We start from the raw sequence: 23,049 nt of genomic DNA, 5'->3' as shown, positions 1-23,049 counted from the left end.
TTAGTCTTAGTCAGTCTGTAAATGTCTGGTAGAATTCAGCAGTGAGTCCATCCAGTCCTGGGCTTTTTAAATTAGAAGACTCTACATCGCTGCTTCTACAGACAAATTCAGTTATTTCCATAAAGAAGTTGTCTACAGCACTCTTTCAGTCCCTTTAATGGAGTAGAGAACCTCAGAATTACAAAGGAAACTAGACTGATACTGATGTAACTTCTCACACCAGCAAATAGTGTCAGATACAGAAAGCTGATAGGAGGATTGTCATCCAGAAAACAGGAACAGAATTTATCCAGGCAGTACTGCCAGTCTGGTGGTGGGCAGAGCCACGGGTGACAGTTTTAATTCAACCAAATTAGAGAGATGCTGTTGAACAATAAATTAAACATTCAGTTCCTTAGGTACACTAGCCACGCTTTGAATGGTTAATGGTCACATGCAAGAAGTGGCTACTGTTCTGAAGAACACAGATAGAAGACTTTGTACCACTGTAAGAAGTTTATTGGACAGCACAGAGCCGGGGATATTCTGGCAGTGCAGACCCTGGGTATCAGAAGAATCACAGACTGAGTGTACATCCTTAGAACACCCAGGTTTTACTTCTCTGGTTCTCTATTCAGCAACTATGAACATCCACGTTCACGGAAGTCACTGCAAGAACTAACTTGCTTGCCACGTTGGACTTACGTGGAATTGTTGCTTTGGTCAGTCATTGGCGCCTCATCTGGGGTAAGGAGACATTTATCTATGTCTCCTCAGGGAAAGTCTTCTACAACATTCACTCATCTCCAGTAATAAACACAATGCCTAGCACATAGGAAGAGTCTCAAAACTAAACTTTTCATACAAATAAACTATATATTCTAAGTCAGAACTTCAGGGACTAGTTAGAATTTCTCCAGTAAAAGCACCAAAGTACCCACCAATATATTGAACTGTAGTAACATTATTGAGTTAACTTTGAAAGGTGGAAGCAGGAAGAACCAGAGATCCTGGCAGATGAGAAAATCTTATTCACTACTATTACACAACCCAGCTGGGGGAGCTAACATGTCCCACAATGCTCATAATCCTCCATAAATCTGATGAGAAGTTGTTCTTACTTTAAAAACAAGAAAATAATGTTTAAAAGGATAAGCTGGACTGGCAAAAATGACTCTGAGGGCTGGAGAGATGGCTCAGTGGTTAAGAGCATTGCCTGCTCTTCCAAAGGTCCTGAGTTCAATTCCCAGCAACCACATGGTGGCTCACAACCATCTGTAAGGAGATCTGGCGCCCTCTTCTGGCCTGCAGGCATACACGCAGACAGGATATTGTATACATAATAAATAAATAAATATTTTTAAAAAATGACTCAGTGAGTAAAGGTTCTTGCTGCCAAGCCTGATGACCTAGGTTCAATCTCTAGGTCCCACATGATGGAAGAGCACCAACTCTTGCAAGTTGTCCTCTGACCTCCACACTGACCCATGGTGGTACACACACACACACACACATGCACCCACATGCACATATACCACAATAGATAAATATAATCCAAAATTTGTTGAAAGGACAATTTGAACAAACACAAAGAAATTAGAAATATCTACGCAAACTTTCAAGCCCAGACTGTCTGATCACTATGTATGTATGTAATAGAAATACCACCATTCATCAACTTATGCAGACAACCAGAATACAAAAAAACAGGTTCATAAAAGAATCAAGGTTTCAGCCCAGCAATGGTGGCACACACCTTAATCCCAGCACTTGGGAGGCAGAGGCAGGCAGATCTCTTGAGTTCAAAGTCAGTAGGATCTACAGAGTGAGTTCTAGGACAGCCAGAGAAACCCTGTCTGGAAAAAAAAGCAAAAAAGAAACAGTTTCATCACCAACACTCTGAAATTTTACTGATCCTTTAATTTTCCTATTTGAGTTCTCAAAAAAGGTGGCACAGCCAAGAATCTCCTTCCATACGGTTTTATAATTGTGCTCACTTCCTCTTCGTCCTGAGATTTTTCCATAAGAATATCCACTTTAATCCGACTTGTACTGGACGGCTGGAAAAGTGGGTAAGCAACAACCCTTTCAAACTCCTTTATCTCTTTCTTCCCTTGACCGCGCCTCTCAGGTAGTGGAATCTGGCTCTGGCTTTTTCTCAAGATTCTTTCTTTTAGTCTTTGCTCGAGAAGTTCCCGCCCTCGAATCATGCGTTCTTGATGATCTTTAATTTGGTGCAGCTCTCTCTCGTTCACCTGCCTTCTTCTCTGTGCTTTCGGGATGATCTGCTTTTCTGGCACAATCTTGGGGAGTATGGTTTCACTGAGGAGTCGGGTCTGCCTCCAGGCTTTGTTCTTAAATTCTCTGGCCTGGCCTGTTCTGAGAATGTGCCTTTCTATCTGTTTCTTCTCTCTCTCGGGCACAAAATAATGTAGTTTTTGTCCCTCTGTGCTTGGTGGTGTTTCCTCTTCCACTTTAGTCTTTGTTTCCCCGCCGGTGTCTTCTTTTTTCATCATCTCCAATATTCTTTTATTATAGTAAGACTCGGCTTTTGCCAGCCAGTAGTCAAGAGAACGCGCTTGCTCCCTGCAGAGCGCTCTGCTCTCCTCTCGGCATTTCCGGGTCACCAAGTGTCTCGCTGCTGTAGTGTGCACACCACCAAGACTCTGTCAAAGTGAGGGTCAGAGTTTTATAATTTTCCCTTCAAACACATTTAAAAGCACTTTGTCCTCCTCACTACTATCAAGGAAGGAGTCTTGGTACATGTCTTAATCCCAGAACTCTGAAATCATAAGCAGATGGATACACACACACACACACACACACACACACACACACACTCACTCACTCACAGCGTTTACTTACTTCAGAGTAACAATTCAAATTTTAAGCCCCATGCTCCCAGGCAAGTCTGGTTGTTTTGAAACTACCCAGTACTCATCACCAATAAATTACTAGGTTTTAAAATCCAGACTCTGGACATTGGTGTTGGGACAATTTCCAGGCGCGGAAGCTGCGCGAGAGGAGTACCGCCTCTGCCGCCTGTGCAGAAGGATTTAACCCCAGGCTCCTTTTCTGGGTAACTCCAAACTGTACAGTCTACAATTTATTTACCAGGAGCCTCTTCTCCAGTGGAGACTGTTGACCTTCTGCAATCCTAGGGTCTTTGGATGCTTTTGCCCAAGCCAATCTGGAAGATAAAAAAAACCAAAGGTAGATTGGAATGTGGGAGATGCCACATTTGCTCACCCATCCTCCCTCCCAGTCAAAGAACTCAAATATCTGGCCAACAGCAAAGGCCATTTCTCCACTGAGAAACCACTGAATTTCCCACGGTGCAAAATGATGAAGGTCATTCTTTCCACGTGAACTAAAACCACACCTCTCCTGTGGAGTCAGTGTGAACCACTCAGAATCTTGTACTTGGGACTGAAAGAGGTGAGGAACAGGCTCTTTGGTGAGGGGTGGCCTGAGGACCCCCAAACCAGACTGTTCAGTCTCAAGGCCTCTTTTGTCCTCCGAGGTAACTCTAGGCTCTCGTTTTGTCAGCTCACTGTCTCTCTGCACTTTATCCAACCAGGCCCTTTGTGCCTCTATCAGCACATACAGCATCTTTGCTCTGTTTTGTTCTGAGATTCTATTCTTGTTTGGTCTGTCCCTCTGTCAAACATCCTTCACCCTAAATCTGTTTTGAGACTATTCCTGTTGAGACCCTGCAGGCAGAGCTTTGTGGCCCTCTGTGTTTGTTTATCAAGCTGACAGCACCATAAGTGAAGGCCACTGTCTTATGAGTCATTCCTGCTCAAACCTGAGTTTACTGTGAGGTCGCATTCAGGCCACTGAAGCTGACTAACACACAGCATGGGATCCTCAAACTACAGTCAAAAGCAAAGGCTTTGAGGACTGAGAGGAAAAAAACTGAGCCATAATTCTATTTCCTCAACATATGCTGCAGGGCAAGCCAACTAACTTCAGTTTCCTTATTTATAAAGTGCAGATGTAAGACAAGAACTACCTCTCAGGGTCATAAAGAACAAGCGTGGTTTAGTGTAAAGAGAGTACATGGTAAATTCTCAGTAAACATCAGATACCTGCCCGTTACAGGTGAGCCCCTTGGTCTCTAGGAGTTTTCCTAGCATACCTCATCAGAGATTCTCCTTCCTCTGCAGAGTTTCATTTTACAACTTAAAAATCCATCACAATTGGGGGCTGGAGAGATGGCTCTGTGATTAGGAGCACTGGCTGCTCTTCCAGAGGACCTAGGTTCGAGTTCCAACACCCACATGGCAACTCATAACCATCTGTAACTCCAATTATAGGGGACCAGACACCCTGTTCTGACCTTCATGGGCACCAGGCATGCATGTGGTATACATACACACATGCAGGCAAAACTCTCAAAAACAAATAAAAATATTTGTAAAAGCTGATCACTATATTATGGTATCTATGGTCATATGTAACATTTTGATATTGAAATTTAGAAGTATATAAATTATAAGGCAAAACCACAAGTAGCTGTTTATAATATGGAAGAGGCTCTAAAATCTAATATTTTGTTCCACTGACTTCTTATACATTCCTTTAAGAAAAGATTTACTTATTTTTATTTTTTTGTTTGCTTTTTATTTTTCGAGACAGGGTTTCTCTGTGTGGACTTGGCTGACCTGGAACTCTCTCTGTAGATCAGGCTGGCCTCGAATTCACAGATCCGCCTGCTTCGATCTCCCAAGTGCTGAGATAAAAGGTGTGCGCCACCGCCGCCTGTCTTTATTTCTATTTTTAATGTGTTCTGTTGCTTTGCCTACATGTGTCATAACATGTAGTGCACTCAGAAACCAGAAGAGGGCATCAGATTCTCTGGAATTGGAGTTACAGTTGTTAGCTGCCAAGGGTTACTACTAGGCCATCTCTCCAACCCTTCTTAGACATTCTTACTTGCTCATAGTTAGAGATTGAAAAAATTACCATCCTAGAACTTGACATGGAGGTTTCATGCCTGTAATCACACTTAGGAGGCTGAGACAAGAGAAGTACTATGAGTTCTAAGTCAGCTTCATTATGAGACTGCCTCCAAAAAATAAGCATTTCTTCTTTATAAAATATTTAGTTTTACTTTATAATATGAACGTTTGTGCACCACTTGCATGCTGTGTGTCTGTGGAGGCCCAAAGAGGGCACTGGATCTCCGGGAACTGGAGTTATAGATGGCTGTGAGTACCCATGTGATGTGGATGTGGGAAGTAAACCAGGGTCCTCTGGAAGGCAGCCACTTCTCCAGCCCCATACTTTTATTTCTTTTTTTTTTTTTTTTTTTTTTTTTTTTTGGGTTTTTCGAGACAGGGTTTCTCTGTGGTTTTGGAGCCTGTCCTGGAACTAGCTCTTGTAGACCAGGCTGGTCTCGAACTCACAGAGATCCACCTGCCTCTGCCTCCCGAGTGCTGGGATTAAAGGCGTGCGCCACCACCGCCCGGCTATACTTTTATTTCTTGCACAAAGCATCCAGTGCAGTACTATGAATGTTAAGTCTCAAAATTAGGACTGTTTAGTATCACACAGTAGCTAAGCACTCCCTCATAGCTGTCATAATTTAACTCAGTAGTAAAGGGCTTACCTACCAAGGCCCTGGGGTCCATCCCAACAGGCATGCGCGCACATACGTGCGCACAAACACACACACACACGCACACACACATATTTTAGAAACAGGTGTTTATTATATGTGGAGGCTGGCTTAGACCTTGCTCCTCAGCCCAAGGTGGCCTCAAACTCACAACCCTCCTGACCAAGCTTCCCTAGTGCATGCACCACCACACAGACACGCTGCATTTTTTCCTTAGAGCATGTACCGGGTATATCCCTGTAGACTTTATGTCCCTGGTTCAAATACCTACGAGTGTACTTTCTCTGTATTCTAACTATTCATTTGTATTAAAAGAGAACACAGACTTCAACTATGCAGTCCCAGTCTCAGCTCCAAACCTGGCACAGGTGCTCAGTACCTATTGGATAGACAGAGCTTTTGCTGGGAAAGGAAAATCGTGCCTTACGCTGTTTGTGTTCCTTTACTACATTAAGGGCAACAGTCAAACCAAGTGGCTGTCTGACAAATGTCAAACTTTAAAGGGAAAGTGGGGTTAATTTCAATTTGTACTTTGAAAGAAGACACAGGAGTGAAATTTAAAATGCCCTACTTTCATGGGGCTCGGCAACAGAGCTTTGCTAGACAAGCAAAATGCCACCCAATTTCACCCCTAAGTAAAATGACAGGGTCTAAATAAAATGATGTCCTTTCGACATCTTGCTGAGGGTTTTTGACCCCTTCCCCATGGCTTTATCGCACACTAACTGCATGTACAGAAAGACAAATGAGAGTTTCTCCTAAGGAAAGAGTAGAGCTTGTGTCCTATAATAGTGCCAGGCGGTGGTGGCGCCCGCCTTTAATCCCAGTACTCAGGAAGGCAGAGGCAGGTGGTGAGTTCGAGGCCAGCGTGATCCATAAAGCGAGTTCCAGGACAGTCAAGGCCTGGCTACACAGACAGGATACACAGAGAAACCCTGTCTGGAAAGAAACAAAACAAAAAGACCAGCTTTAGCATGGCAATCAGGTTGGCTGCTGGAGGGCTGGGAACACCGTCTTCAAGCCGGGCAATCAGGTTGGCTGCTGGAGGGCTGGGAACACCGTCTTCAAGCCGGTCCTTCTTCGGCGCACTAGTTTATTCCTTACTTTGTAGCCTTTAGGTGAATGAAATACCTACCCCATTGTTCACTTAGCGGATAGCAAGTATTTAAAAACGAGTGAATGGGAACTTAGGGGAGTGGAAGTGGTCGGCCAGTGAAAGCCAAACCTAATCCCTAGTAAATCAAAAGAGGCGCTTTTGATTAATGCTACCTCCGTCATCTGACAAGAACCCAAGGAGAGAAGAGCCCTAACTTCACTCGTTCCACCACTTCCAAATCCCTAAAAATCCTTCTCGAATGTCACCTTCACCATTCATCCCCTGCTTGGTTCGTAGCCGATTCACTCAAGTGCTCAGGGCAGCAACCGGTAGGGAGAGGCAAAAGGAAGCACGAGGATGCTTCTTAGCTTTGCTTCTCGCCACTGAGCAGCCGCCAAAGGCGGAAAACGTCTCGGGAACCGGCGGGAGTTGTAGTCCTCTTAACCCGAGGGTTAATCAGTTGCTCTGGAAAAACCAGTCCAGTTTTAGTGGGGCGCCGCCGCCCCCTTCCCCCGCTAAGTGTAGGATTTCCTATGGAAGAACAGTCCAGGATTTGTGCGCAGAGGGAAAGCAGCGGGCGGTCCAACCCTGGCTACTCGCCTTGGCGGAGACAACGTCACAGTTACCGGACCTTGTGCGGCCTCCAATTCCCTTTCGTTAGAGATTCGCCTCCCTCCCTAGCGCTCGCTCGACCAGAAGCGCCACTAATTATGACGTCACGGCCCAACAGCCGCCGGGACGCGAGGGCGCTCTAGCCCGCCAGGCGCACTCGCTGCCCGACACCCCGCGAGCCGGCGCTCTAGCCCTCGGCCGGCTCTGGGTTCTCGCTGCCCGACGTTCCAGCGAGCCGGCGCTCTAGCCCTCGGCGGGCTCTGGGTTCTCGTTGCACCACCTCCAAGGCAAGACCCCTGTGTCTCACTAATAAACTTCCCTTCGCTCATCTGCCATGGAACTGGCCAGCCCCCACTCCAATTTTCAATCAGACTTGGATTTCTGCCCGGATTGCGGCTCGGTCCTGCCGCTGCCCGGAGCTCAGGATACTGTCATCTGCCCTCGCTGTGGCTTCTCCATAGACGTGCGAGGTGAGGGGTTAGTACCACCCAGCCGAGGGTGCAGTGGAAGGGTCCATGCTGGGGTGGTGGGGGTTACTTCAGCACTGGTTGGGCTTAATAGGCGAGACCTAGAGCAGGAATCTGACAGCCGGACTGATCCAGGGAGGAAACTCGAGTGGGGTATGTGACCCACCTGCCAGAGTGTTGCTGGGATTTGTGGCCTCCTCCGCTTTTTCTAATGTTAACTTTTTACTTCCTGGGCAGATTTCGAAGGGAAGGTTGTGAAGACCTCGGTTGTGTTCCACAAACTGGGGACGGTCATACCTACATCTGTGGACGAAGGACCTGAATCCCAGGGACCAGTGGTAAGTTGATAAGAACTGGCTCCCAAAGAACAATGGCCAGGTGACTGGAGACATGGTTTTGCACTCCATTCCTGGAGAATTTCTGGGAGGTGTAATCGTCTGATTGCTGTACAAAGCAGAGACTTATTGTGACTAGGTCTCTATAACCCATCTGCTTCGTCCTAGGTTGACAGGCGCTGCCCTCGATGTGGTCATGAGGGAATGGCGTACCACACCAGACAGATGCGCTCAGCTGATGAAGGACAGACTGTCTTCTATACCTGTGTCAACTGCAGGTGAGAATCTTCCTCCCTCACCCCCTCCCGCCCTTTCTCAGTGCAAACAACAAAAGCACTGACAGACTGGTACTAAGTATTTCATTTGGTCCAGTCCATAATAAGGAGGCTTGTAGCCCTTTTTTTATTACTTGTGTTTTTTGAGATAGGTGATCACTATATATACCCAGGCTAGCCTTGAACTCTCACCCAACCTTACAGCCCAGGTTGGCCTCTTTTGTTTGTTTGTTTTTCGAGACAGGTTTCTCTGTAGCTTTAGATTAGAGCCTGTCTTGGAACTAGCTCTTGTAGACCAGGCTGGCCTCAAACTCAGAGATCCGCCTGCCTCTGCCTCCTGAGTGCTGGGATTAAAGGTGTGCGCCACCATTGCCTGGCTTGCCTCTGCTTCCTAAATGCTGAGATTCATGCATTTGCCACTTCACCTGACTTGTTAAAAAGATGTTTTCGTTTTAGTTGTTTGTAGGTGTTTTTAGGTGCATATTCAAATAAGCAGGAGATGTTAAATCCCCTGGAGCTGGAGACACAGGTAGTTGTGAGCAGTTGGATGTGGGTGCTGAGAAATGAACTTGGATCCTCTGCAACAGTGTGAGCTCTTAACTGCTGAGCTATCTGGACAGCCCCCTTACTCTTTTCACAGCCAGTGAACTAAATCTTTTAAGATAAAGGAAAGCTGGGTGTGGTGACCTGGAGGAGGATTATTCATTCAAGGCCAGCCTGGGCTACACCGAGACTCTGTCACACACACACACACCAAAAGCTACCTGGAAGGAAATTCTAAAACACAGACATTGGTTTGCACAGTGGTATGATATGATGAAATCTTCCATCACAAAAGGGGTGACTGTATATAATTAATCTTGCATGATTCAAAGAACATGGCCTGAATAGTTGTTGTCTAGTTCCACTGTAGAACATGAGCTTGTGGCTTTCTGTATTTTTGCTTTTTGTTATTGTTTTCCTTCTTCCTGGGGTACTGCCAGCTTTATTCCAGGGCCTCGGGCATGCAAAGGAAGTGCTCTGCCCTCAACTGTACCCTGAGCTCTCTTCTATTTACACTTTCCCCTTTCTTTTTTATTTTCTTATCCTCCTGTTTCCACCTCTCAAATGCAAGGATTCCAGATTATAGGCATGTGCCACCAGAGCTGTTTCTTATCGTCTTGAAGATTCAACCCAGAGCTTCATGAGAGCTACATAAGCATTCTACCAACTGAACTACATGTCCAGCCCCTTAGTAGGCTTTCTGAAGCTGAGAATTAAATTTATCGGCTGTTATCTCATTGCAGTGTTGCTTGTCCCCCATGCTCTCAGATTAGTTATTAGACTTCCACAGTTCTCGTCTTGTCTTCTGTATCTTCTATCCCGTTTCTGCTTATATTGTCTTCTGGGTAACCGCTCCAGGTCTTTCCTTCAGATCATTAGGTCTGTCTTCAATCTGTATGTGTATGTGGTGGTGAGGGTGTAGGATGTATGGTGTATTCATGTGTTCGTGTGGACGTGTGCATATGTTTGTGCAAGTGTACATATGGAGGCCAGAGTTAGGCACTGGGTGGCTTCATCAAGTGTCTTTATCTCTCTCTACCTTTCTGTTTTGTGATAGGGTTTCACTATATTCTTAGTCAATGTGGAACTCTGTGTAGACCAGGTTGGCCTCAAACTCACAGATATCCATCTGCCCCTTCCTTCAGAGTGCTGGGATTAATGGTGTGTGCCATCACTTCCAACTCTCCACCTGGAGCTCAGGCTGGGCTGGCTACTCAATGAGCTTTGGACATTCATCCTTGTAGTGGCATTTCATCTGTATTTTAATAAATAAGTCTTGCCTGACAATCAGAGAGTAAAACAGCCCCTCTGGTCAGCCTTACAGACAGGTAGTGGTAATGCACACCTTTAATCCCAGTAGCCACACTAGTTGCCATAGAAAGCAGGTGGTGCACGCCTTTGATTCCAGAACTAGAGAGGATTGTAAAATGGGAGGAGACAGCTCTCACACAGTCTCATTCTGAGATTCTTGGAGGCAGGGTCGCCATTTTCCTACTGAGGTAGAGGGAAGAGCCACTGGCTAGCTGCTTTGCTTTTCTGACCTTCAGGTTGAACCCCAGTTTCTCTGAGTTTTTATTAATCGTGCTTCACATCCTGTCTGTCCTTGTCCCGTGCCTCCCAGTTCAACTGGAGTCCAGTCTGTGTATGTGACCGTGACACCAGCATTTTCTTTATTTTCAAATGGGTGCTGGGAATCCAAGCTCAAGTGCTCATGTATGTGCAGCAGACTCTTTACCACCTGAGCCATCTCCTCAGCCCCTTAGTTACTGCTATATTTTTCTTATTTTTGAGTCTCAATTTATTTTATTTTATTTTTAAACTACTTTTTTCAAACCTCATGAATCATCTGAACTAAATTGTCATTTTAAAAATTTCAATCATTTTATTATAACATTATGTGTATGAGTGTTTCACTTACATGTTTGTAAGTGTACCATGTACATGCCTGGTACCCACAGAAGGCAAAAATATGTCAGATTCCTTGGGACTGGAGTTACAGGTGGTTGTGAACAATCATGTGGGTGCTAGAAATCAAACCTGGATTCTCTGCAAGAGCAACGAGTGCTCTTAACCACTGAACCGTCTCTCCAGCTCCCATTAATGATTTTAAATTGCTCCTTTTACTTTAAATTTGTATTAAATATATTAGACATGTTTCTCTGTGTGTGGTAATTTCTGATACCCACTGTTTTTTGTGGGTCTGATGCTGTCTATTTCTGCTGACTTTCTCATGGTACTTTTTCACTTTGTAAATTTTGACTGTATGACTGAATTTTGGTTTCCTGTTTTGGAGGTGGGGGGGGGGTAAGACAGGGTTTCTCTGTAGCTTTGGAACTCGTCCTGGAGCTCTCTGTAGACCAGGCTGGCCTTGAACTCACAGAGATCCGGCTGTCTCTCAAGTGCTGGGAGTAAAGGTGTGTACCACCACTGCCCAGCAAACTTTGGTTTTTTAAGGTCTGGATGAATTCTGCATTTCCGGCATAAGTAGGGTTCTTTGAGATAGATCTCTGTCCTGGGAAATTTTTGCATACTTGAAGGTAATAATCAGGTATTAGTTACATTAAGATTAGAGTTGAAGGATTGTTTAGGGGAAGCTCACCCATCTCTGTCATAAGAAAAAGTCCTTCATGGGTTTTTATCTCATCTCACACTGCTAGAAATTCTCTTTGGTTAAATATAACAAGTCCTTTCTTTCTCCATAGGTTTCAGGAAAAGGAAGATTCTTGATCTCTCCTGGCAACTCAGCAACACTGCTCTTCCTCTTGGGAGGTGAAGATAGTCCTTTGAGGCCTCCCTCCCCTCTGGGTACAGTGCTATGTTCTCAGAATAAGATTATCACCCCCAGCTGGGCGGTGGTGACACACCTTTCATCCCAGCATTCGGGAGGCAGAGGCAGGTGGATCTCTGTGAGTTTGAGGCCAACCTGGTCTACAACAGCTAGTTCCAGGACAGGCTCCAGAGCTACAGAAAACTCTGTCTCGAAAAACCAAAACCAAAAAAAGAAAAAAAAAAAAAAAAAAAAGATCATCACCCCCAAAGCATTCCTTCCCCAAGCTGAATTTACTAAAGTTATGTTTTCTATGAAACTTTGACGTTATGTGTGTTATTCATAATCTTACTCTGGCCAGGCTCGTGGCATATGCCCTGTAATCCCAGCACTTCAGGGGTAGAGGCAAGAAGGTTTCAAGCTTGAGAACAGTGAACTGTATAAGGAATTCAAAGCCAGCCAGAGCTACCGAACAAGATGCCTAAAACCAAAAATAACAATAATCTGTCTTACTCCAAAGAAAATTTAAATGACCTAGGATATGGTTGTAAAAAAGAAAAAGCTGTAAGGATAAAATAATGGAGTCTGGAATGAAGCTGTTTGGGTCTGGGGTAACTCAGAGATTCACAATGACCATGAATACATTTTAATAAGAAGCTTTATTAAATTCTGGTACTAGATACTCATGGCACCAGGATTGCAACCAAGAGCACTCCCAAGATGCAGCATCCAGTCATCAACCCAAGGCTTATAAAGTCAAACCCCACAAAATTACATATATTCTCTACAAGGAGGCAGGGTCTAATTTTAATACGTCTTGCTGTTGAGCAGAGTTTGATTACAAAAGCAGAAATAGCAATTAGTCTTATGACCTGTTGCAGATTTTACAAGATCTGTCTATTTAAGAATAGTCTTTACAGGCCGGGTGGTGGTGGCGCACGCCTTTAATCCCAGCACTTGGGAGGCAGAGGCAGGCGGATCTCTGTGAGTTCGAGACCAGCCTGGTCTACAAGAGCTAGTTCCAGGACAGGATCCAAAACCACAGAGAAACCCTGTCTCGAAACAAACCAAAAAAAAAAAAAAAAAGAATAGTCTTTACAGAGTGGTGGTGTAGGCCTTTGATCACAACACTTAGGAGGCAGAGGCCAGCCTGGTCTACAGAGCGCGTTCCTGGGCTACACAGAGAAACCCTGTCGGGGTGGGGAGGGGAGGAGAATAGTCTTTAACTCTAGGAAAAGGGAGAGCACAGAGAACTGGTAAGGTAAGCTAGGGGCTTACATGTTAGAGGCATTTTTTTGTTTTCCCAAGCATAGTAACTCTAATTGTAATGTTAACTATCACAAAGTCAATACAAATAATACACACACACACATCCTATCTAAATCTTAGTTCCTCTTTGTAAGGAAAAGCTGGGATTTTTGGATGGGTATGGATGGATATTGAGAGATTAAACAAAATCTAACCACATGTATTTGAATGTTGCCCTGCCCCGCAGCCTAGCCTTCGTATTCCTCAAACTGGGAGCTAAATGGCAGTCTGGGTATCTCATATGGTTGGAAGACTCCAAAGTTTAGTGTACCCTCGCTCCAGGACCTGCAGACAGGCAGAGGACTAGTACCCAGTGCATTTCCTGCTCCTGGAAAACCATTTCTCGATAGATGATAAGAAAACGGAACTTGGCTGAGTCCCACTTAACTTTTCTACCCAGGCTTATTGATAAAGCCGACAAGGGAAGAGGTGCAGAACAGCACATCGACCTCACTTCCTCAGCGACCCGCAACCCGGAACTGCCCCTCCTCCAATGAACTTAGGACCTGGGCCAGTTGGCCCCGCCCCTCCGTGACGTCACTCTGCTAACTGCGGCGGCGGCGTCTGCGCACTGCTACAGTACGGCGGAACTAATCTGGTGACGCCTGCGCTTTAGTCAAGCGGTGCTGGTGAAGGGAAACTGGGTCCTGCAGCATGCGTCACACCCGGAAGTGAAAGGCCGGAAGTGGGGTTGGACAGGTTATCCCCAGGGGTGGGGAAGCAGAGGCCCTGGAGGAAGCGGGGAGAAAAAGAAGCCAGAGTATCCTGGCCACTACTCCGAATCGTGTACCGGATCTCTTAGCTCTCAGAGGCGCAGAAAAAGGGAAGGGTGTCTCATCCCGCTTCCTCGCTTTTCGCTTTAGCCATGGCGGAGGCAGGGGCCGGGCTGAGTGAGACCGTCACTGAGACAACGGTTACCGTGACAACCGAGCCCGTGAGAAAGGCGGGCGGGGGGGCCTATTTAGGGGTCTGGGAGGTACTGGGAGGGAAACAGGGGTTTGGAAAGTTGGAGGGCTTGGGATCTGGGACATGTGGGGTTGACTCTTAGGAAAATCGAAAGGGAATGGGATGTTTGGAGCGGCTGAAATCGTGAAAGTGGCCAAGGAACCTTTAATCCGCAGTTACGGTTAGGGCATAGGTGTTAGGATTTGGAGTGGGGATCCATGTACGTAATAAACGGAAACTGGGTTAAGGAGCAAGGAGGATACTAGGAAGAAATGAAAGGCCATTTGAGAAAGCATGGTTTTGGAGGCAAACGTAAAGAACGAGTACTTACCAATAGATAGTCATGGAATGGGTGCCTGTTTAAGTGGAGGGAATGAGGAAAGAAAATAAGGTGAAGGTAGTTTTGACAAGTCAGAGGGGAGAGAAGCAAATGAGCAAATACATTTTTTGCAAAATCAAGTTAAATTGCTTTCGAAGGGAGAAAGATGCGTTGAGTTTAATGTCTGAGTTGAAGGAGCTTAGTAGGTTAATAATTACTACAAGAGATGGCAGGATGCAGAGAGCCCTGGACTTGAAGATGAGAGAGTTACGAATGAAGGCTTTCTTTGGAAAAGGACAGTTTTGGATTCTTGTTTTATTTTGCTTGTTCAGATGAATGAGGAGGCAGAAGCCAACCTTGGATGTTTCTCAGGCACAGTCTATCCCTCTTTTTTTCCCCCTTGTTGATTTGAGAGAGAATCATTTTTTCTGGAGCTGCCCAAATCAGCTAGGCCGGCTAGCGAGAGATCTGCTTCTCTCGACGTCTCCAGTACTGGGATTGCAGACATACACCACCACCACTACATCTGACTTCCTTTTTAAAATATGGATTCTAGGAACCAAACTCAGGAAAGCTCTTTACCAACAGAGCTGTCTCTGTAGCCCTGCTTTATTTTTTTTAATTTTTATTTTGTTTTTGAAAGAAAAAAGCTTTATCACTTTGCAGGGACTGGCTTCTGTCTCAGTCTCCTAAGTCCTAGGATTACACGCTTGCAATCCTCTAGAGAGAGCATGAATAAGATGTATGGAGAAAGAAAGGGAGGCTGAAGACCAGCCACAGGGAACTGAGAAAATAACTTTCTTGTACTAATACCACCAAGGATGCTGTAGAACAAAGACGAAGAAACAGGGAGGGTTGTGTTTTCCTTTGAAGACTTGCAGGCACCTTCCCAGGGTTAAGAATTGTTTTTTTTGCATACTAGTAGTTATCAAGAACAGGAATTGATATTCCTCATGCACTGGTCAAAAACACGTTCTGTTTCGGCTCCCAGCACCTGGCTCCTCCAGTGACGTGGTGTGTGGTACTGACTGAGCCAGGGAAGAGAGAAGAGGTTCCTGGGGAAACAGGAAAGGTCAAGAGGAGATTAGCTAGATGGGCCCATACCTCTTCACCTTACAGGAGAATCGGAGCCTAACCATTAAACTTCGGAAACGGAAGCCAGAGAAGAAGGTGGAATGGACGAGTGACACTGTGGACAATGAGCACATGGGGCGCCGCTCATCAAAGTGTGAGTGCTGGCAGCCCAGTGGCCGGAGCCCCTCCCTCCCAGATGCCACAGTCCCAAACCCCTGCCTCCCAGATGCCTCAGTTCTTAGCCCCTGCCTCCCAGATGCTACAGTTCTCTTATTTTCTTGGTTGGAAAGGAAAATAGATGGGGGTGATAAAACTATGAGTTAGCAAGTCTGTGGGGAAGCCATGACAGAGTGGGAGAAAGGTGCTTCTGATTCTCTGAAGAGACAAGGAACATGGGTGCCTGAGTCCCTGCGGTGGGGGGGGGGAGGACTAAGAAGGTCGGATCCTGGAAGGTAAGAGCAGACAGTGCTGGGAGAGAATTTTCACACAGATGTGGAGGAAATGGAACGGACTGAACATTGTATTCTTCATCCTTTTTAACTGGTTTCCTCCCTCTCCATCCAGGCTGCTGTATTTATGAGAAACCTCGGGCCTTTGGTGAGAGCTCCACCGAGAGTGAAGAGGATGAAGAGGAAGGCTGTGGTCATACGCACTGTGTACGGGGTCACCGCAAAGGACGGCGTCATACAACCCCAGGACCCACCCCAACCACTCCCCCACAGCCTCCTGACCCCTCTCAGCCCCCTCCAGGACCTATGCAGCACTAAATCCCTCTCCCTGTTCATTGGTCTGCCTGGCCCCAAATGTATCCATCTGGCTACATGGGGACTCAACCCATGGTCTGATCCCTTCTCCTGCCCCCTCCTTCCCTCTCCTGCCTGATAGAGAAGAGGAAGAGGAGGGTGGATAGAGACCCTGGAATTCTGACTTGCTGCTGTTACAGAACCCAGGCTTCTGGGTTCTCCCAGCCCCTTTTTCCCTACGGTTTCCCCCGTGCCTGGGATCCAGGCGTCTTGGTCTCAGTTTGTCCCTTTTGTTCTCACTGCCAAACTACCTGTCCTGGGATCCAGTTATCTTGGCCACCTGCACCCTTAGCTTGAGTCCCAAGCTCTTAAACTGGGTTTTCAACAGTCCCAGCTTTCACTGCCAGGACCCCACTCAGATTCCAGGCAATCTTGCACCCCAGCTCTGCATATAATCCTGGCTACGGTTCTTCCACTTATGCAGTTATCCTAAGTCTTAGTCCTTGCCTGTGGGATTCAAGGATTTATGGAGACCAGACCATAGGGTTCCCCAGCCCTTCCGCTCCTACATACCCCTTCTGGCCCTCAAAAGGAGTTAGGAGAGGTCTTTGTCAGTCACATCTATAATGGAAAGTGGACTCCAAAATAGTCATGACCTGAATATAACATTTCTGACAGAGCTGGCTGAGACCAGTGACTTAGAGCCAATGATTTTCTCAACCTTTAATCTTTGAGCTTCAGCGCTGTTGTCCAAGGGGCCTGGGTCTCTAAAAGGAAAGAGGGAGAGAGCAAAGAGGTGAGGGACAGGCCCCGCAGAGCACTCCTCCTTTCCTGCCTAGGCTTTGATGTCTCTACCAACCCAGGTGTCTTGCTCTCAGCCCTCCCCCACTGGTGCTGGCATTGTCCTCCAGGCCTCCAGCTGTGCACAGTACCGAGATCAGCAAAGCCCATGCCACCACTGAGATCTCATTTATTGCCACAGATGCACAAAATAAATAACCTAACATTACACAATGTGTTAAATACAGGCCCATTTATACACATGGGGAGAATGGGAGACTATACAAGGATGTTTCGGATGCCTGGGTTGCTCCCAGATTGAGAAGGGGGGTAGCACCATTGGTTCTTTGTGTGCAAGATGAAGTTCCAAGAAGGTGTTTAGGTAAAGGAAAAAGGCTATGAGCATAAAAAAGTCATAAATGTAGAGCGTGGACTGGCTTGCATATATATCCCAAAATTTATATTTTAGGCTTTGGATCTGAGGGGCTTAGGTTATGAGTTAAGCATCTTATTTTAGGAGGACTTTTCTTGAGGGGAATCCTCAGAGTGGACCTCAGAAGGCTCCAGCCTTTCTGCTGTGGATCAGGCCCTGAGCCCTTTAAGATTAGAGGTAAACGCAGGACTGGTGGTGCAGAGCCTTTCTCTATCCCTGCCTGGAATGATACAGAAAGGGAACTCAAAAGGTTGAGTTAGGACATGGAGACACAGGATCAGACTGGCTTAAAGGCACGAATGTACAAGCCAGTTTGGGTCTTGCTTTGGGAAAAAGAATGTAAGTTGGTAAAGGGTACTTATTAGTACCCCTGCTGCGACAGGTGTACAGACATGATCAGTGAAATAGGTGGGGATTTCTGCACCAGAGAGAAGTGGCCTCAAGGCATCCGGTATAAGCTAGGGTAAGAGGTAGGGGACCAGACGCTCAGCCTTCTCCAGGCACGATGCGCAGCGGGGCGTGGTGATCATAAGTGCACAGCAGCGGGAAGATGCGCTCCCCGAGTGGTCCCGGCGCCTGGAAGGCGAAGAGCAAGTCCAATGAGCGGCCGTCATAGAAGGCTACACGGCCCCGCTCCCAGTCCAAGTCCACACGAATGCGCTGCGGCGGCGGCCTGGCGCCGCCTAGCAGAGTGGGCTCTGGGGCCGTGAGCGCCCATAGGCGGCCGCCGCGGCCCTCCACGGCCCATACAGCCTCGGATGGGCACAGCTTGATGAGGCCCTTGCGCGTCACAGATTCCCCGGCCGCGCCCACGGCATAGCAGCTCTCCCCTGTGTCCTCATTCTCCGAGGTAGAGTCTCTGAAGGACGCGCCCTCCAGGGTCTCCACCTCCCAGCAGTGGCGGCCTGAAGCGAAGCCCTGTGCACCCAGCACGGCTGGGAGTTGGTCAAAGCGCGCTGGACTGTCCAGGGGCTCTGGCGTTCCAGGTGGAGCCAAACTCACGCCGCGGTAGTCAGAGGAGATGAGCAGACCACGGTGTGCAGTGCGAGGGTCAAGCGTCAGGTCAGCTGCAGAAGAGAGGCAGAGGAAACCCCACATGGGAAGTTTATAGAGTCCAGAACGAGAAGGGTAGGGAAGAGACCGTGAGGGCATTTAGGAGAAAGAAGCGCTTGAGTTCCCTAGACAGCTCAAAGGGCGACTGGGATCAGAAAGAACTAAGGCACAGAGCAGGTGGAGGCAGGCCACCGGGTGCTATGATGCACCACTTTTGTGGAACTGGACTTGGACAAGGACCATGCTGGTCCAGGGCAGGGACCACTGCGTGGAGACAGGAGAGAAGACTGTCTGGTTTCTGGTGTTGGTGGAGGAAAAGTAGCTGACTGGACTTCTAGGGAGAATGAGGACTAATACTGCAACCATCTACAAGCCGGATTGTGGGGGTACATGCCTTTAATGCCAGCCCTTGGGTGGCAGAGAGGGCAGCTCTCTGTGAGTTCGAGGCCAGTCTGCACAGCAAATTCCAGACCAGCTATGGCTACATAGTTATGACCCTGTATCAAAACAAAATGAAACATAAAACCTCGAATCTGTAGCATCTGGGTGGAGCATGGGAGCCAGGTCAGTAAGACTACTGAGAGAGACTGATACTGGATAGGAACCAACTTGATTAAAGGAGGGGCAAAGGGAGGACTCCAAGGTATCCAGTAAAACCAGACCACTAACCCTCGCAGGGGCAGGAACCGGACAGGCCCATTTCTATGGAAGGTGTGGCCAGAGAAGAGACAGAGATCTCCAAAGGTACCAGAAAGACCACTGAGCTTTCTTCTGGATTAAGAGCAGTTTGGATTAAGTGGGATGGATGTGTGACTAAGGGGTAGGTATGGTAACGCATGGAAAGCTACCTTGGGAATGGGCAAAGGGGTAGGAGATGCTGGAGTCTTGGGACCCTTCTCACGAAAAGCAATGGGAGACAGTCAGTGGCAGCAGGGATTCCTGGGGGCAACCTTGTATTGTTTGGGTGCACACCAAAGAATAAGGCTATTTTTCTGAGTTAAACCATGCTTCCTGGCCAGGTGTGGTATTACATGCTCATAGCCTCTACACATTAAAGGCAGAGACAGGAAGGATCAGAGTTCTACATCAGCCTAGGACACATAGGAAGACACTGTTTTAAAAGGTGTGTGTGTTGTGGGGGAGGGGGAGTTTCAATTTTGTTCCCTAATTTGTTCCTGAATTTACCCTATGCAGGAAAAGGATTTTCCCAAAGGTAATCAGGTAAGAACTGAGATCATTAGGTGGACCCAGATGCAGTATGACTGCTACCTTAAAAGGGAGAAGAGACACTTGGACACAGAGACAGATGCACAGAATAAAGCCCAGGGAAGACTCTCTGTAGGTCAAGGGAGTGCTGAGGCTTCCGGAGCCTTCACACTCCTACTTCTATACTTTGAAGTGTGGGGGTTGCTCAAGTCGCCCGTTTGTGGCACTTTGTTATTTTGGCCCCAGGAAACCGAAGCTGATACGGATGCCAAAAGGGGCTTGGCCATTTTTGACAGCTGACAGGGAGCAAACAGCACAGATCCCGCCTCCTCCCTCCTCACCTGTCAGTCTGTGGAGCATGTTTTTCACCACAGGGTAATCTTCAGGAAGGTCCTCGTCTGAGATAGATGACTTGGGTGCTGGAACCTCAAATCTGCACAGAAGAAGGAAGGGTCAGGAACTTATCAGCCTCCCTGTCTTTTTTTTAATGTATACAATATTCTGTATGTGTGTGTGTGTCTACAGGCCAGAAGAGGGCACCAGACCCCATTACAGATGGTTGTGAGCCACCATGTGGTTGCTGGGAATTGAACTCAGGACCTTTGGTAGAGCAGGTAGTGCTCTTAACCTCTGAGCCATCTCTCCAGCTCCCTTCCTGTCTTTTGATGATGATTCCAAGGACCCCTATTCCTAACCCACTTGCTCTTAACAGAAACAGGTGTGGCTATACTCCAGAAGAGACAAAGATCTGAGTCTGGAGAGGAGGTGATGGTTACTGTTGCAGGTAGTTGGAAGGAAGAAACAGTGAAAATGGAACTCACCGCCTCCATGTCTTCCTCATATCCTGGTATGGGCAGAAGAAAACATGGGTGTGAGTGTCAGGTTCATATCGTGAGGCTTCCTCCTCTCCACCTCAGGCGAGCGCTGAGTGGTTGTTACCCCTCCCCACCACCTCTTAAAATGGTCTTTCTTTCCTCCCTCTGCTCCATTTTTCTCTTCTGTTCTCCACTCTTTTTTCATGGCCTTCCTTTCTGCGCACTCCAAAATCACTTCCTCCTCACGCTCTTAGCTCCATCCTCCAAGGGTTCTCCCTTCCTCAGTCTCCACACACCAGCTTCTTGCGTGTGTTCCGGACAAATGTCTGTCCACCCCTTCACCATAAAAAGGGAACACACACCCATATTCCTTGAGTTAAGAGTTGTTATATAAAAGCCTCACAATAAAGCTGCTTCCCCTCTTGCCTTAAAAGCTCAGTGGCGTTTATTGGGCTCTTTGTTTTATGTCATCTTTACCCTCAGGTCCCTGAACTCAGAAGCGTCCCGAGAGGCCCTTCAGATTTCATAGAGAATCATGACAGCCAGAAGAGGGCGCTGGATTCTCTCCCCTCCAAACACCGGGGCTGCCCTCCTTCCCTTTTTTCTGTTGCCCAGAGAGGATGGCTGGAGAGGCCAGTGTGGCGAGGGAGAAAAGAGAGGACGGCAATTACACCTAGACTAATTAGGTCTGTGCAGTCTTCAAAGGGCGGGAGCAGGACCCAGAGCAGGAGGGCTGCTAAGGGGAAATAAACCAGATGCGATACCCTTGAGGTACTGCAAGGAATGGGAGTGGTTGATGTCCAAAGGGACCCAGGGAGGGCCTAGTGGGGAGATTGTAGGGTTGCAACGTGGAAATCAGCCAGAGGCCTGCCAGCTGCTCACCCGGACCTCGCCTCCGCCTGTTTCCGCCCGTGCCTGGGGACCTGGGAGGAGCTGAGAACAATAACAACTCACAGCTCAGCTAGAGCTTGTGAGGGGAACCCTGCCTCACTTGCGAAGTTTGCATCTGCCCATCATGCCCCCACCTCATCTGCCAGTCTCTTCCTTTCCCATCCCTATTTTTATGCACCTAGTCTCAACTTTGTCTTCAGTGACTCTGTTCATTCGGCCCTATCTCCACCCTCCCTGGGCTCCTCCTCGCCCTAACCCGGGTGTCTGTTCGCCTCTCCCCCTTCCCCCTTTCTGTCTCCCACCGGTGAGTCCGCTTAGCCCCGGCTCCAATTTCCATGCTTCTTGCAGGCAGGAGGCTTCTATCTACCACCAGTTTCTGCCTCTACAACATCTTAACCTCCAGCTCCACTGATAAGATTCCAGGCGTCTGTCCGTCGTTGTCCTCCTCCTCTCCCGAGAAATGTCAACTCCTTAAACTTTTCCTAACTTCCTTTCTCAAATTGTTCACTCAAGACTCTCTCTCTCTCTCTTCTTCCCTCCCTCCCTCCATTTCCCCCCTTTTTTCTCTTTCCCTCCCTCTCTTAAAATTTTTATTTTAAATTCCTCTCTCTTTTCTATGTAACCATCTCTGGGTTGGAACTCGCTTTGTGTACCAAGATGGTCTTGAATTTGCAGCAATCCTCCTGCTTCTGCCTTCCCGGTGCCAAGCTGTCTACTACCCATATTCCCTTTAAGGGCTTTAAAGTTAAAAGCACGGCGTCCACCTTTGCTAGGACACCCACAAACCTCTTCTTCACCAACAACCTGGACCCGCGAAGAAGGCTGACCTCCTTACCTCTCCATGTGGGTCCAGGCAGCCCATGGTGGGGATGCGGCCCCCGCGTCGTCTCCCAGTTCGGGCCCCCGGCTCCGCCAGTTTCTCACGCAGTCCACGGCTGATGCGCACCTCCACTGCCAGACGCACGTTGGACCTCAGGCTGCGTCGGGGACACGGCTGGCCACAGCAGGGGCAGGAAGGGGGTGCCGCCTCCGAGCCCGGCGCCGCCGGGGTCCCCCAGCAGCGCGCCAAGCACGCACGACAGAAGCTGTGCTCGCACGCCAGCAGCACTGGGTCCTCGAAGGGGCCCCCGCACAGCGGACACGTCGCCAACTGCTCCAGACGCTCCACCAACCCCGGGCCCAGCTCGGGAGCCTCCATGGAAATCCGGGGTCCGGACGCACCCTGGCCCGCGACCGTAGCAGCCGCCCCCGCGGGCGCAGGTGGCGGACCACCCCCGCTGCGTGCTGACTCGAAGCCCCTCGCTGCGCCTCCCTCATTCACTTCACACCTCCTCTCTACCCCTCTCCCGGGCTGCCTCGCTTAACCAGATCAGACTCAGCGCGTCTCCTCACCATGTCAGGTTTTATAGGGAGGGAGGAGGCCCCATGCAAGAGGTAAACAGCAAACCTTGCGTAATGCCCCATCTGGTTCTCCCGCTTTCTTAGTTAGGTTTTGGGGAACAGAGTGTAGAGACTGAGATACCTAGGTCCCAGAGCTTAGAAGGTGAGCACCAGGGCATGCTCTGTGGGCAAGGTGGCAATGTTGGATTTGGTAGACCCCGTGAGTGATTCCCTGAATAACGCGAATCACCCCCTTAGCCTGTGGTGTGTCTTTTGGTGGGCAGGGTGCCCAGGCTCGCTCTTGGCATGCGTTGCCTGCATCGCCAGAGAATGAGTCATCACAGGTGGTTGGCACACCTACCTCTGTGGGTTAGGAGCCCGGAAGCTCAGGTCCTGGACTGTGTG

The 23,049-nt window shown here is 48.0% G+C and overlaps 4 protein-coding genes across 4 annotated transcripts; 2 read left to right on the top strand and 2 right to left on the bottom strand.

Annotated features, from left to right (window-relative positions):
• Positions 1–1,594: 1,594 nt before the first annotated feature.
• Positions 1,595–3,282, bottom strand: LOC130890436 (putative uncharacterized protein ZNRD1-AS1). The gene is made up of 2 exons (XM_057794352.1): positions 3,094–3,282; positions 1,595–2,645 (listed from the first exon to the last, which is right to left on the bottom strand). The coding sequence occupies exons 1-2, from the start codon at positions 3,280–3,282 to the stop codon at positions 1,887–1,889; spliced, it is 948 nt and encodes a 315-aa protein (XP_057650335.1). The 3' UTR covers positions 1,595–1,886.
• Positions 3,283–7,440: 4,158 nt separating this feature from the next.
• On the top strand, positions 7,441–12,003 carry Polr1h (RNA polymerase I subunit H). Its single transcript, XM_057751682.1, has 4 exons — positions 7,441–7,780; positions 8,015–8,115; positions 8,281–8,390; positions 11,633–12,003. The coding sequence occupies exons 1-4, from the start codon at positions 7,645–7,647 to the stop codon at positions 11,655–11,657; spliced, it is 372 nt and encodes a 123-aa protein (XP_057607665.1). The 5' UTR covers positions 7,441–7,644; the 3' UTR covers positions 11,658–12,003.
• A 1,665-nt stretch (positions 12,004–13,668) lies between these two features.
• Ppp1r11 (protein phosphatase 1 regulatory inhibitor subunit 11) lies at positions 13,669–17,069 on the top strand. Its single transcript, XM_057751517.1, has 3 exons — positions 13,669–13,939; positions 15,389–15,497; positions 15,908–17,069. Exons 1-3 carry the CDS (start codon positions 13,871–13,873, stop codon positions 16,108–16,110), a joined length of 381 nt encoding a protein of 126 aa, XP_057607500.1. The 5' UTR covers positions 13,669–13,870; the 3' UTR covers positions 16,111–17,069.
• Positions 17,070–17,157: 88 nt separating this feature from the next.
• Positions 17,158–22,838, bottom strand: Rnf39 (ring finger protein 39). Its single transcript, XM_057751516.1, has 4 exons — positions 22,100–22,838; positions 20,380–20,402; positions 19,900–19,991; positions 17,158–18,366 (listed from the first exon to the last, which is right to left on the bottom strand). Exons 1-4 carry the CDS (start codon positions 22,460–22,462, stop codon positions 17,786–17,788), a joined length of 1,059 nt encoding a protein of 352 aa, XP_057607499.1. The 5' UTR covers positions 22,463–22,838; the 3' UTR covers positions 17,158–17,785.
• Between the last annotated feature and the right edge of the window lie 211 nt (positions 22,839–23,049).

This window comes from Chionomys nivalis, chromosome 19 (genome assembly GCF_950005125.1).
Source record: "Chionomys nivalis chromosome 19, mChiNiv1.1, whole genome shotgun sequence".
NCBI classification, from domain to species: Eukaryota; Metazoa; Chordata; class Mammalia; order Rodentia; family Cricetidae; genus Chionomys; species Chionomys nivalis.
The sequence above is the reverse complement of the archived record's forward strand: the minus strand, read 5'-3'. Positions and strand labels throughout refer to the sequence as shown.